Here is a 15,357-nt window from a genome sequence, read left to right on the forward strand (position 1 = left end):
CACCGAAGACAACGCAGCGCGCAGATCCTTGAACGGATACGTATCTTTCCAGTTCTTAAATTAGCCACATTCAGCTTCGAGATACCGCCCCCAATTTCAGTGTCGGTACGGAGCCGCCAGGCCGGGACAGAGACGGAGAGAGATCCCTCGGCCATGGAAGCGCTCGGACCCGGTAAGCCAGTGAATGTGAGGAGCCCGTGCGCGGTGACAGTGGAGCGCTGGTCGGCGCGGCGCGTCACCGTGGGCCGCGGCTTGGCTTGGCTGCGCTGTATGTAGGCCTCAGAGACAAAAAACGAAAACGAACACACTACCAGTCGCGTCTCAGTCACAATTGTTCTGTTCTTTGCTTATTTAATATAGTTGCTTGCCAAGATGAATACTTAGAAGGCCAACAAGTGTTTGTGTGTGTGACGTCGTGACAGTTATTTATTGTGTAGCAGCGCAGTGAACTGTAATACACACACATACACAGACACACAGCAGTGCGGAAGGCAGCACGGCATTGTGGCGACGATATTTGGGATTTAATCATGAATCGAGCTTTCTTCCTGGTGTGTTCACACACACACACACACACACACACACACATATATATACACATATATATGTGTGTGTGAGAGAGAGAGAGAGATAGAGAAGTCATTTAGCTACCTGCTCGTCTGCTACGGTTTCCTATTTATTTCGGAGGCTTTTGTTTTAAACGGAAGTGGCGTTTAGCGATCAAAACACGGAAACTTTTGGGATATTTTCGAGGCATTGAGACTAAGCGACGTGGTAATTGGTGTGTTACTGTCTAGTTCAAGCACATGGTGAGAATGTGCTGGGTTTGGAAACGTGTTTCTAATGCTGTGTTTGATTGAGTGTCGTCCACACGGTGAGCAAACGGCTGACAGACCGATAAACAGACTTCTCTCGCGGTCATGGTGTACATGTCGACGCCTGTTCCGGGCCATCAGAACAGTCCCTACGAGACAACAGCATAAAGCTGGACAAAATGGCTTTCCTGTAGCTTCCAGCTCTTGGTATGAAGACCCCATTTTCGCCGAAGGTTTTGTCTTCTTATAGGTAGAAGGGATTCACGAGTGAAAGTAAACACTCCTTCAGGCTGTGGAAAGCGGAAGGAGTCGCCTGTGTGTGCGTGCGTGTGTGTTTATACACCTCTGTATTAGAAAAACACACTGGTGCTGAGCGTATTAATGCCACACACCGGCAAAAATGGTGCATGGGTATTTTCACGTGTCTCAAATTGTCCAGGATTCTTCATTATCCGTGACTTTCCCTCGTTTTTACCCCCCACATGTCACAGCAGCACATTGAGCTGTTCAGTATCAAGTGCATCTACAGGAATATGGGCTTACATCACACACACACAAGATCCTACAGGTGCCAGTTGTAGAATCTGTCTCTCACTCGCGCGCTCTCACACACACACAAGGTCCTACAGGTGCCAGTTGTAGATTACGTTCTGAAATGGATGATAATCAGATAATAATCTTATTAAGCAGCAGTTTTGAAACGTTTTAAATAGACTGTGCAGAAATATATCACATACCCTTACAGCAATTGAATTCATTAACAAGTTTATTGAGATATTGCTTTATTAACGCACAACAAAACATACTAAAGGGTGTATGATGTTAGTGGTCGAAATCTTGCGTTTCCATCTTTTAAATAAAAAAATAAATAAATAAATAAATTGTCCACCATTGTTTGCCGGTTTCCAAAATCTAAGTCGCCCGAGCAGTTTTCGGATCTTCTGAGGTGTAACGTTCTCGGTTGGCTTATTTATTCCCCCACTAACACATCTGTTCTAGCGCTTCTAAATTGCATGGGTGAAATTTGCCCATTCCTCTTAATAGGTTTATGACTCGAAATCATACACATTTTTCAGTTCCCCGCTAAACCCCCGCCCCCCCACACCCCACCCCAGAATCTGGTTGAAGGTCTCCAGACAGCCTTGGGTGCTGTGAACTTTTGTCCCCAGCTGTATTTATAACTTGATCAATGTAAATTAGCTCTCGCTTTCCACCTTTGAGGAGTTTATTATTGACTTTTGTCAGTAATCTTGTGAAAAATGTGAGATGTTTTGAAAGGTAATAAATATCCATCGTCACCTCAGGAGGAGCTGTTCTTTGAAGGATGAAAAGTTTTATTGTTATCGCATGGTTTTATTAATGCTTTAATTAGAAGCAGGATGATTTTGTTTTAGTTTGACGATGACCGTTTTGATGAAACTGCCTGACCGTGAGTGTTGGGGCGCACAGTAAATTGGTATTTGTTTATGCCTGGTCTTCCACGTTACAGAACAAGGTCATCTGATGGTTTATCTGCACGTATTCCCTGTAGGATGAGCTTTCATCCAGTCCCTCCAGGATTTCGAGATCGCAAACATCAAGCAAACTCCGCGATATTCGGAGGAGCTTTCAGTTTTTCAAAATTACTGCAGATTTGGGCCGAGACACGTCATGTGACATCATCACAATGCGCGTTCGGCCCAAAGCCCTCTTAGATTCGAACATGAGTACAGCTAGAAGGTCTAATTTACCAACAAACATCGCTGCGGAACAATTTCCTGCAACTGAACTTTCGCCAATTCATGTAGGTTTCTGAAAGGAAGAAAAAAAAGCACACAAAACTTTTGCAAGTTACATTGTATATTTTGAAATAAATGCTGCAACAAAATCAAGAATCTTTGGCCGCAACACTCACAAAAAAATTTCTGTGAAATCCTGTACGGACTGCTTTATTCGGATATTAGCTCAAACTTTAGCCATGGCACTTGGTTTGGTGGGGAAGGTAGGGTGAGGTTGGGGGGCAGTTAACAGTTTTAGGAAACGCAAGCATTGATTAGGTTGGGGGGCCCCCAACCTTACTTCAACAGTCATGTTCTAGGGTCCTTGTCAAGCTCTAGGCCCCCTGAATAAGTCGGGGCTTTGCCTCTTATGACACCTCCTTCACTTTCAGCATGTAAGTATTAGACGGTGATTGCACATAATGTGACCTGATTACCGTCACTCCACCCCCACAACTTAAAAACAAAAACAAAAGTGTGGGGATACTACTTGGTAGACTTGTATCCACAGTATGTTCGAGTCGTAGCATCATTACCTTATCAACTATCAAGGAATAAATGTGGCATAACATGGAGCTATTCTCTTCTCTATATCTAAAAGCCATGGGGATTCCCTCTGTCCTTTCACTGTGGTGAGATCCTGTGTTCCCGGTGTCACGGATGACCCTCCTGCTCAGCTGTACGCTGTGCTGAGTAACGTAATCCAGGTGATCGGACAGTGACTGCTCGCCATGTGCTCAATGTCATTACTGACTCAACGCTTAAATCTATCCGTTTCTCACCTTCAGCCCATTACACCGGTCCTCGAGGCGGGAACGTTTGAGTCGCCAGAGTACTTAATAGCAGAAACACCTCGTGAAAAGGTGTAAGTGAAGTGCCACAGTGGCCAAAAGCTTATTTCAGATACTTCCCAGGGATTTGCACACCAAAGGGATGCTTTATTTATTGCGTAAATGCAAAAAAAAAAAAAACCCTTAAATGATTTTGCGTGCATGCCGAGACGCGTCTTCAGTGGGGAAAAATACGTGATAAAAGTACAACAGTGTAAATGTCGAGATTATTGTAAAAATCAGCAGTTTTGAAGATTTTAATGTTAGGAAGCCACTGGAAGAGAAATTGAAAAGGGAAGAAAAGGTGGTGAGTCCAATTAGTGTATACAACAGCTTGGATTCTTTAATAGGCACGCAGAAGATATTGACAGCCATAGTCTAAATAAATGTAGGAGGAGGAGGAGGCCGGTTCAGGAGCAGGATGGGCCACAGAGGACCACACTACCCCCTGTGGATTATGTGCTAACTGGAGCGTGTAAAAGCACCAGGGGTCTCGACCTCTCCAATTTGTAAAAGCATCCACCCCTTGATGTACAATGTACAGAACCCCCCACATCGAAGAGAGTAGGTAGGACAATAGAGTAGAGGATAAGACAATGACGACATGTGCGTCCAACTTTAATGCACGAAAGGGAATCATTTTATCGCATGAATAGAAGGACCAGAGTAGCATCTATGGGTTTGTTGAGATGTCAGAAAATCTCCAGTGCTTCATACTTCATCGTTGAGAATAATTGCACATCAGAATAGTTTTCCATATGGTCCTGCTGCTGTCTGTGATCTGACTTTCTCTGCTTTGTTTCCGTGGCTTCTGCGCATTAGAACGAAGAGGGGGTTTTGCATGCGGATAATTGGGCGTCATTGTTCTATGATGATGATCGACGGTGAAGGAGAAAAAGCATTACAATATCTTGTATTCTCTCTGTGTTCTTGTGCTTTGTCCAAATACTGCTTGGCCAGACTGTGTTGTTTGACCAAAATTAAGCATCCAGGATAAAGACATTTTTACGCTCATGTTTGTTTTTTTTTTTTTTTTTTTTCCTTCCCCGATGTTTTCTGTAGGCCCGCCTGCCCCTCCCTCCCTTTTCCAGCCACCACGCCGGCCCGGCTTGGGCACGGTGGGGAAGCCGATTCGCCTGCTGGCCAATCACTTCCAGGTGCAGATCCCCAAGATCGATGTCTACCATTATGACATCGAAATCAAGCCAGAGAAGCGACCTCGGCGGGTCAACAGGTGAGCTTTGACTTGAAAAGGAAGCGGTCAGGGCAGTGATGAGCATGATTATGACGATCGGTTCGATGTCACTTTTTCGACAGTAGTCATTTTATTAATTTTGTGTGCAGAGAGGTGGTGGACACCATGGTGAGACACTTCAAGATGCAGATCTTTGGGGACCGGCAGCCTGGATACGATGGAAAGAGGAACATGTATACGGCTCACCCGCTGCCCATCGGGAGAGACCGGGTAAGCTGGCACATAAAGCTGACACTACACTTCAATCAAAAAAGGCTGTTGATGATTTGCAAAAGATGACATTTGTTCGATGCTGTGTGTGTGTGTGTGTGTGTGTGTGTGTGTGTCCTCCAAGCAGAACTCCTACACAATGTGTCTTTTGTTCTGAAACCTCACACTGTCTTATATTGGTCTAAATATCACATGATGTCCGCTGTTTGCACATTTTGCTTGCGGTTGTGGAAGCAGCATCGTAAACGTGTTCAAGGGTAACTCGAATATACCATGCACTCAATCTCTCTTTGCTTTTGTTTGCGCCCTTTTTTTTTTTTTTTTTTTTTTTTTTTTGGCGCCCTGCACGCACGCACACATGCGCACCAGGCTTCCTCACTGCCTGACCTCACTAACGCTCTTGTAGCTGAATGAACACAAATCCCCACAGCCACGCTCCAATATCTAGTGGAAACCCTTCTCAGAAGAGTAGAGCTTATTATAACAGGGGAAATAAATCTAGAATGGGATGTATCGAGCATATATGGTTGCGATTTGTTGATTTGTCTGCATGCTTCCGGCTGTATAGTGTAGAGATTTGCAGAACGTAACTTTATTCAACTCTTGAACCTGAACCATACGCCCTGAGGATCTGTGGATGATTGGGAACTATTTTTTTCAAAAGAACAAGGTCTTTCCTGAATCAGGGAACTGTTGTTTATCGATCATAACCATAGCCATCTCATAATGTTCGATCGGATTTACTTCAGTTTTCGGGTTTGTTGCGTTTCAAAAAGCTCAGAAGAGTGTGGACACGCGATCGGAGTCGACTGTGCGGTGCTGTGTGGGGTACACGGAGTGGAGGCTCCTTAAATAAAAGCATAATACGTTTGTGGATTTCAGGCCTGTTTGATCAGAAATGTGGTAGAAATATGGTTTTGTTTTGGAGCTCAGTAAGGCTGTGTTTTTGGTCAGGCTAACTGTCCTACAACTACAGGAGACAGGCTTTTATGTTCACGTCTTACGTCGCTTGAATGTATACCGCCACCTTTAAGTAGTATTGGACCTTATCTGATAAATATTATGGGGATTCAGGAGGGGATTAGCTCAAATGGTAGAGCGCTCGCTTAATAGCGGGCTTAGTAGCGGGATCGATGCTCACATCCTCCACATTCCACTGTATGTTTGCTTGTATTTCCTCATTTGTAAGTTGCTTTGGATAACGGCGTCTACTAAATGAATAAATGTAAAGTAGTCACCCAAGCTCGCGCTCGTTTCAGATATACTCTCTGCGATCGGTTGTTTTTTGTCCCAGACGTCAGGAGCTAATCGATTTGGTGAAATTCAGCAAACAGCACCACCACTTTGTATGTTTCAGGTGGATCTGGAAGTGACCCTGCCAGGAGAAGGGAAGGATCAGACCTTTAAGGTGTCTCTGCAGTGGGTGTCGGTGGTCAGTCTGCAGATGCTCCTGGAGGCTCTGTCCGGTCACCTAAACGAGGTTCCTGAGGACTCCGTGCAGGCCCTGGATGTCATCACACGCCATCTTCCGTCCATGAGGCAAACTGATTATAATATTCATCCTTTCCATGTAGCAGTGTGCACGTTGAGGGTTAGCGGCAGGCCAGTTAAGGAAAGATCCTTTTAATTGTTTATCCCATTCTCACTTTTGCGCTGTATGACATGATGGGCTTAATGCCGGAATTCAAGTCAGAACACTTTTGGTAATATTTGGTGAAGTTCACTTCTGTAGGTGTGGCTTTAGATGCAACCATGAAGAAAAGGGCTTGAGATTGTTTGAGGTTCGGTGCAATTATCGTCCATGCAAAAAAAATTAAAAATATCAATTTGGTTTGAGTTGGTGACCCCAGGTGTGGGTGTAGGTGGATGTGTGTAAATGCACTGGTTAATAATTATGTAATCTCTTTTTGTTTCTGTTGTTGCAGGTACACTCCTGTAGGCCGCTCTTTCTTCTCTCCTCCTGAAGGCTATTACCATCCGCTCGGTGGAGGAAGGGAGGTGTGGTTTGGGTTCCATCAATCTGTTCGTCCAGCCATGTGGAACATGATGCTCAACATCGATGGTAAGAGGTCTCTGACGGGATGTGCAGTTGTTCTGACAGCCCCTTTATAATCTTACAGTGAAAATGAGAACGGTTGTTGTTGTAATCGTGTACGTTCTTTTGTTTCCCCATCCCATAGTTTCAGCCACCGCATTCTACCGTGCCCAGCCAGTCATCGAGTTCATGTGTGAGGTTCTAGACATCCAAAACATTAACGAGCAGACCAAGCCCCTTACAGATTCTCAACGTGTCAAGTTCACTAAGGAGATCCGAGGTGAGTCGGCAGCTCCGCTGTGGGCCGGGAAACAAACTTGTCGTTGACCGTATGCGATGGGGATTGTTTGAAAATTACGTTCGTCTCGGATGTGACCCAGCACTGTCTCGTCGGAGTCATTTTCTGTGTCGTTGGACTGTTGACATGCTTTTGCGTATGTTTGTGTGAACAGGGTTGAAAGTGGAGGTCACACACTGTGGGCAGATGAAGAGGAAGTACCGCGTGTGCAATGTCACCCGCCGCCCAGCCAGCCACCAGACGTGGGTCTCTCTAACACGTTCGAGACTAACCTTCCTGTGCAAATGAATACTTTTAATGCATAGACTGCAAGCATTTCTGTTTTAAACGATTATTCAGTCTTGTAACGAATACCACTATTGCTTTGCCAGGTTTCCCTTGCAGCTAGAAAATGGACAAGCCATGGAATGTACCGTAGCTCAATATTTCAAACAGAAATACAGTCTACAACTTAAATACCCCCATTTGCCCTGCCTTCAAGTGGGGCAGGAGCAAAAGCACACGTACCTTCCCCTTGAGGTGAGCCATCTTATTTATTCCAGGGCATTTTTCAATTTATGGCTTGATGCATGGTGTCTAAAATTCTAGCTCTAGGAATGAAATTCAATTAAGTACTGAATTTAAGTGCAAAATTCTGGTGACGCAATACACGAGAGAAACGATTTCTACTCCAAATCGTACTGCCGACGGTTCAATCTTTACTATGTGACAGGGGAGGCTTTGTCTGGAAATGTGGATCCTCTTCAGTAGGTTATACAAGCCGGAGTAAAATAACTCGCCTCCATGTTTGAAACTGTATCATAATTCTTTCATGCACGTCTAAACTTCAGGTTTTTGTCGATCGTTCCAGGTCTGTAATATTGTGGCAGGTCAGCGCTGCATAAAGAAGTTAACCGATAACCAGACTTCCACCATGATCAAAGCCACAGCTCGCTCAGCTCCTGACCGCCAAGAGGAGATCAGCAGGCTGGTGAGTTGTACGGTTTTACCTCCTGTTATTCCGGTGTGTTAAATCCATAGCCACTCAATAGTGGTATCGGTGTTTTTCTGTATTCCAGAAGGAAACCGAAATGACTCAGGCTTGGCGTTTAGACAAGGAAATTAGAAACATTTCAGATAGAAGTCTGCTGAAGCACATTGTGACCGAACTGACTGACTTTTTTTTTTTTTTTTTTAAACTATATACACTACTGGTCAAAGGTTTGTGGACACACGAATGAAATGTTTATCGGTGTTGTGGACTAAAATATAATTGCACCAACGTATTCATTTCTTTCATTAGAAAACGAACATTTTATTTACAAAGAAATCTTTTTTTTAAATGGCCGAATCGAGTGAAATATTCAGAAAAGCAGCCTTTAAAAAGCATCTCGGGGAAATTCCTCAAGAATTCGGTCGAGAAAACGCCAAGAATACATTTCTGGAAATTCTAGACAAAAAGGGCGTCTACCTTGAAGATGATAAAATATTTATTTATTTTGGATTTTTTTATCATGACATAATCCCATAGTTCCATTTGTGTTATTCCAGAGTTTTGATGACTTTATTATTATTATTATTATTATTATTATTATTATTATTATAAAATGTGTGTGGGGGGGGTTAAAATAATGAGTGTGTCTAAACTTTTGACCGGTAGTGTAGTTTGGCCTTCTAAATGTGTTCTGGACAACGTTAAGCGGATTCACTGCTTCTTATTGCGTGTTTAAATGAATTCAGCGCTGCATAAGAGTGCACCACTATTCCTAAGTAAGGTGTAAATATACTTCACTTTCACCACTTGTATATGTTACATGAGCAGCTGCATGTGTACTGTTATTGTTCATGTCCTCGCTTGTTTACATCTGGAAGATTAAAAGCAGCGTCCACTAGATGGCACGTCCGAGCCAAAACGTCTCGGTCAAACTTCCATAGCAAACTTCCTGGTGGTGCTGTCCACTTTTTTTTTTCTTTTTTGGTTTTTTTTTTTCCTCCTCCTGAACACGGAAGTCTCGCCTGGTTCACACCGGAAGCTTGTCTTACGTTTCCGGTCTCCGGTGTTTACAGTCAGATTAGCGCATTTTCCTAGCTGATAATGTGATGTTAAACTTGTGAAAATAGCTCAAAATAAATAAATAAATCAAGCAAAAGTCCCTTTTGAGACTGGGGGGTGGAAGCATATGGCTCCATAGTGTTGCTGTGACTGTCTTTTGACAGTGCTTCACCCGTCAGAGCTTAATGACTGGGTTGATATGAAGGTATGGTTAGCTACACTGATATTATGAACTACTTTGTTTTCTCTGAAGGCGTTGATGATGAAGCACTCAGAAACTACAAAAGCACTGAAGCATATAATTACCTGCACAGCAAAAAAACAGACCATGTTTTGTAGAGCAACTTTTTTTTTTTTTTTGGTGCAGAGATTGAGCCCTGTCAGAAAGTTAGCACCTTTCGCCTCTTGGTATGAGCTGGACGTTTTATATCGTAGCTACAGCTCTGGATCGGGGCGAAGTTTGTCTGCATAACAATAAGAGCACACGCATACCTTCTTTGCGGGGTATTTTAACTTCAACACTGCAAGCCATGCTCGCCAATATTTGGCATAGGATGCAAGGCACACGCCGGACACGGACGTTCTTTTTGGTTTTGCTGGTGCTCAAAACCTAGTATTTTCCAGGAATTTCTAACGTTTATTGCTGTCGTTGTGGCAGCCAACCACGACGGCGCAGCTTGACCCGATCTTACTAACACGTGAAAAGTTTAATTAATTCAGTCACTGTCTTTAGCCAGTTTTACTAAGGGTCCCTATAGAGACTGGAACTTCACAGCAATATATAAACGGAAGTTGGAATCCATCATGGCGACGCTCCGTGGTTTCTCAGGAAAAAGGCAGAGCCTGCCTCCACTATTTACATTGGTATTGCAGCGTGTTAATTTCTGAGGATGCCCACAAGCGACGTGCCAAATTACCACAGGATACTTCTGGTGGCCATCTTGCATAGATGTCGTTAACCACAAGTATAAATCAACCTTCGTTCGCTGTGACCAACGACCATAGACGTTGTACCACATGACCTCATGCACACACCAATGAGTCTACAGAATTTCAGTGATTTCTAAGAGAATAAAGTTGTCCCAAACCCATGTTTAGCATTATATATACGGAGTATTCACTTTCCATTCATATAAACATTACAAGCGTGTGAATGAATGGGATGAGTGAGTCAGTACTGCATGTGCCAACTCGTTCACAACTTGCCAGTGACGCACAGAACGTGTTTACTTTGGCGTATAAGCTGCTATCAGAAGAAGAGCAAGAAGGCATTGCTGCAGCTGATTACTTAACAAGCCGTTAATATTTAAGGATGCCCGTTTTACCTTTGGGAGGATGTACTGTGCTAATATGATTGCAGTTTGATACTAAGTAGCTGTTATTTTTCCTCAGGATTTATGTAGTTTCACTTCTAACGTGCCTTCAATCAGTGATTCAAAATGCAGACAAGTCACAAGTCCAAACTTGTGCTAGGAAAACTGTCTGAGAATCTTATTTCTAAGCCAGAAATAGTTCTTGGTATTTAATCATGTATTTTTCCCATGAGGTTATGAAGTGTAAGTAACAGCTGCCTGTCTCTGTGGAATCGCCCTCATTGGGTGCACTTCAATCAGCTCACTAGTTCAGTAGTCGAAGCTCTGATCAGGGAGTCGGCCATTTTAAAGGCCGTCTCAATCGCGAAATCCTTCAGGTGCACTGGAACTAAACAAAATCGCTCCCTAAACAAATCCCACAATGCACCGCAATAACCAAGGAGTATCGATGCTCACTATGTTCCCTTACTGGGATTGATGTCAGCTTTTTTGAAGTCTCTCAGCTCGGGGGTGGGGGAAAGCAGGACGAACTCACAGCTAACTTCAAACGTAAGTAGCTTGTTCTCGTCGTCGTGGCTCGCAAATGAGTTTTAACTTTATTTGACGTTCTGTATACGGTTTGTTTAAGTCTAATGACTTCAATGAGTTTAATGGTTCACGTACCATGACGGGAACGTTTGCGATTAAGCTAACAAATTTACGATATATATATATGTCCAGAAAGATATCTGTCCTGACTGTTGTTGCTAGTGGTGACATTTTTACAACGCGAGTATGTCGTCGTGTCGCCAGAAATTGAGGCGTCAGTGTCGCGATGTGTAGTGAGTCAGGGTCCTTACCAGTGCACGAACTCGTCCACACCATATACTGATTAAAGAGCTAGGGAGCTGATTGAGACGCGACCGTTATCAACCGCATGTCCTGGGTGCCTGGAAGCTGCCATCTTACACATCATGTCTAAATGTACTTGTGATCTCTGTTCACTTTTTTTAATCCCTTGCTACAGTGATACAGGAGCCATCTGAAAACTTTTCTGCTTTTTCAGCGAAAGCAGCAGGGGAATGAAAGAGGAAGGTGAAAGCTGCATTTTGTTTTGGGTAGCTGTTAGTTTCACTTCACACCCACTTTATCGACGTGAACTTTGAATTTGCAAACCAGTAGAAAACAAGAAGGTGGGACTGTGGTCTTTTGGGGGAACTGCTTATTATGAAGTAGCGATCTCACCAGATGTTTGCCTTGTTTCATTTTTTGTTCTCTTCTGTTTTTTTGTTTGTTTTTTTTTTTGGGGGGGGGGGGGGGGGGGTGTGTATTTGGATTCTAGTGTGCAGCTCGAGGTGTCACATGATCAGTTAGTCTATGTGGTACCAAAAAAAGTCTGCACCAGAGTGGGGGGGGGAATTAAAATGGGTTGATTGTGTGCAGAAATACTTATAAGTAATACTTATTATATAAGGCTTTTGTTCATTTTGTAAGCTTGTACACCCGGCTTGTTCTGCAGACTGCATTTAGGTATCAGTTCGTTCACTATATGTTTTAAAATGTATGCTTGTTAGCATGAAGCGATCCCATCCACGGTCATACATTAGGGTTTTTGTGGTAAAATTGTTTGCTTGGATTTTCTTGTCTGCTAGGATTTTCTTGTTTACCTCTGAATTGATACAATTTCATGTCTTTTTAGGTGAAAAGCAACAGCATGGTGGGTGGCCCTGACCCCTACCTAAAAGAATTTGGCATCGTGGTGCACAATGACATGACGGAGGTGACTGGGCGGGTCCTCCCAGCGCCCATGCTGCAGTATGGGGGCCGGGTGAGTACAGACACTGGGAGGGACTGTGGCAGGGTGAGTACTGGGGCACGGGTGCAGGGTGAGTACGGGAGGGGGCCATAAACACAGGCGAATGTGTGTGCGTTTGTGATTCGTGGTGGGGTGAATGAACTAACCAAGAGGAGGAGGATCAGACTCTGTGTTTTATAACCTCTTTTTACTTAGTTTGTGTGCGCGCGTGCGTGTCTGTTTGGCTCTTTAGTATTCTAGTTATTGACTCTGATGTGGGAAAACTGATCATTTCATCCCTGATTTGAGTCAGTGTTTTATTAATGAATTAGTGCTCTAAAGATTTAACTGTATAGGTTGTGCTCTGATCATTGGCGCTACCGGCGTATAGAGTCTTATCCTCTTCCTCAGGAACGTATGGAGCTTTTGAAAGACTGCTTTTCTGTTTGCCCGATGAGTTCTATGTAAAAGAGTTGATTAATCATTTGGGGTGTTTTTTTTTTTTTTTTCTTTTTTTTTTTTTTTTTTTTCTTTTTTGTTTCTCAAATGTTTAAGGTCATAGGTTGATTAAAACATAAAGAGAAAAGCAATCTTTCATTTTTTTTTTTTTTTTTTGTTTAACTTCAATGTCATTTCATAACTGAATGAATTCGATACTAAATGGTTTGTTGTAATCTTTTAACTATGTAATTTGTGATTTAGGGTGAAATGTTGGGTAAAACGTGACTCCTGAATTAAAACCCCTTTATTTTAAAGTGCATATTACATTCATGACTTGATGTTTTAACCACTTGCTGTTCTAACATGTGATCATCTCCAGTCTTCAGTCTCTTTATGTTACATTACTGCGTATTAAAAGGCTAACAACCCAAACATCCTTGGCCTTTAGGTCATGCTATTTAACCTTCTGAAACAGAGGAATAAGTAGTTTAAATACTGAATTCCCTGAACACTGGAGTTGCTCGGTGCTTATGTGTGTTTCTTTTAAAATGTGTTCAATTTTAAAGGATTGTTTTGTGCTTAAGCAACAAGTTTAGACACTGTAATGGATAATGATTGATTTGTGCTTGTTTAAACATATTGCAAACACATCATCAGCCCTGGCTAGAGAGTTGTTGATTTTATATGGGTGGAAAGTTTTGAACAGTGTCTTGTTTTTAGTGGCGAGTCTATAGACTTCACTAAGAGTGTAGGGACTCTCTCCGCAGAACAAGACTGTGGCTACGCCCAACCAGGGCGTATGGGACATGAGGGGGAAGCAGTTCTATGCAGGCATCGAAATCAAGGTGTGGGCCGTAGCCTGCTTTGCCCCTCAGAAACAGTGCAGAGAGGATTTGCTCAAGTGAGTGTCTATGTTTTTGCTTTGTTTGGTTGGCTGTTCAACAGTTAGTCTCGGTGCTCAAAATGATTCCATCCTGTATCGGAGCTTCAGTTTTCTGTACATCGTCCTGTCACTATAATTACATTATCAACTCGTCTTGCGATAAATGGACATGTCCGCGATCATTTTTGCTGACCTCGATATCGCCCGTTGTTTTCACGCGTGTTCGCGACATTCGTTCTTATGTAAACAAACACTTTAGCCGTTCGCCCTGCTTCTGTCCACTCGTCTGCTCCAGGGCTGTCGCATTTAAGATAAAAATGCACATTCGAATGCAAAAACTGTGTGCGTTCGAATTTAAGATGTGTATGTAGCAGGCACTAAAACTTACTGTTGAAAAAAATTACGCAAGATATTAACAATGCACTAACAATGGTGTTTTTTTGGTTGTTGTTTTTGTTTTTTTGGGGGCCAGAAGAAGCTAGAAAAATAGTTCTAGTGTATGAAATAATCCAGTCGTAGTCAGTTTGAGTAGCGGGGTTCGAGCTGCATAATCTGCGTGAGCTGAAGCGGAACAGGGAACGAACAGCGGTAAAGTGAAGCGCTTTACTAGCGGGTTAATGAACTCACAAACGCATCCTATACACGTGAGATACATCAGACGTTTACACACAACGTAAACCTAACATTACAACTCGCTTCTGCGCAGAACTTAAATAAGGCGCCAGGTAGAACAATAAGTCACGTTGTGAATACACTCTCTTTCCGTAACGGAGCATTAAAACACAGACAGTAAACAACTCGATAATAAACAATTCACAATGTTGTCTTAAAACGACAATATCGTGTATCGCAATTATTTCTGGCACAACATATCATCCGACAAAAGTCGTTACAGTAACGGGGCTATCCGTATGTAGCCTTATTGTCACTTTGGTTCGTATTTCTTGCGCTCCATTGTTTTTCCTTCTTCTAAACTGTTCTCCATAAAACTAGGAATGAATGCTGTCTTTTCCAATGCTGTTCATTTAATCTGTTTCACAACTGATCTTTTATTTAATCCATTCCAAAAGCTAAATCAGATTAATGAGTTTTAGGGAAAGTAACCCCATATTTTAAGCCTTTTGCCTCTCCACTTTCAGGAGCTTCACAGACCAGTTGAGGAAGATCTCTAAGGATGCAGGCATGCCCATTCAGGGCCAGCCCTGCTTCTGCAAGTATGCCCAGGGAGCAGACAGTGTCGAGCCCATGTTCAAGCACCTTAAAATGTCTTACGTTGGATTGCAACTCATTGTGGTCATCCTACCTGGGAAAACCCCTGTCTACGGTAATGAGATGAAAACCAGATAATACTCTGGATTAAAAATCATGCCTAATATAACACAAAGAATTTACTGGAGCTTATTAGCCATTATATTTGTCGTTTTAATGACCCAAGATGTAATTGTGCATGAGGAGTGAATCCTGAAACAGTATTGAAGCGAACATTTTGTTTCTTGCCTTGTAGCGGAGGTGAAGCGTGTCGGAGATACTCTGCTGGGCATGGCAACCCAGTGTGTCCAGGTGAAGAATGTAGTGAAGACCTCCCCTCAGACTCTCTCCAACCTCTGCCTCAAGATCAACGCTAAACTGGGTGGCATCAACAATGTTCTGGTTCCCCATCAGAGGTGTGTGGAAATGGCACTGTGGCAACGCCACCGTTTATCTAGATAAGAAT

At 43.0% G+C, this 15,357-nt stretch overlaps 1 protein-coding gene across 2 annotated transcripts in view; it reads left to right on the top strand.

Annotated features, from left to right (window-relative positions):
- Nucleotides 1-15,357, top strand: part of ago4 (argonaute RISC component 4) — a 22,465-nt gene continuing 7,108 nt past the window's right edge. The window contains exons 1-13 of one of the 2 annotated variants that reach the window (XM_017454752.3): nucleotides 1-172; nucleotides 4,465-4,636; nucleotides 4,747-4,867; nucleotides 6,225-6,406; nucleotides 6,793-6,929; nucleotides 7,048-7,182; nucleotides 7,355-7,442; nucleotides 7,572-7,719; nucleotides 8,051-8,170; nucleotides 12,224-12,385; nucleotides 13,528-13,661; nucleotides 14,783-14,967; nucleotides 15,148-15,307. In XM_017454752.3, the coding sequence (XP_017310241.1) occupies nucleotides 154-172; nucleotides 4,465-4,636; nucleotides 4,747-4,867; nucleotides 6,225-6,406; nucleotides 6,793-6,929; nucleotides 7,048-7,182; nucleotides 7,355-7,442; nucleotides 7,572-7,719; nucleotides 8,051-8,170; nucleotides 12,224-12,385; nucleotides 13,528-13,661; nucleotides 14,783-14,967; nucleotides 15,148-15,307 (1,763 nt within the window). In that variant the 5' untranslated portion in view covers nucleotides 1-153. The remainder of the gene's footprint in view (nucleotides 173-4,464; nucleotides 4,637-4,746; nucleotides 4,868-6,224; nucleotides 6,407-6,792; nucleotides 6,930-7,047; nucleotides 7,183-7,354; nucleotides 7,443-7,571; nucleotides 7,720-8,050; nucleotides 8,171-12,223; nucleotides 12,386-13,527; nucleotides 13,662-14,782; nucleotides 14,968-15,147; nucleotides 15,308-15,357) is intronic. The other variant, XM_017454753.3, reaches the window with a different exon arrangement.

Source organism: Ictalurus punctatus, chromosome 24 (genome assembly GCF_001660625.3).
Source record: "Ictalurus punctatus breed USDA103 chromosome 24, Coco_2.0, whole genome shotgun sequence".
NCBI lineage: Eukaryota > Metazoa > Chordata > Actinopteri > Siluriformes > Ictaluridae > Ictalurus > Ictalurus punctatus.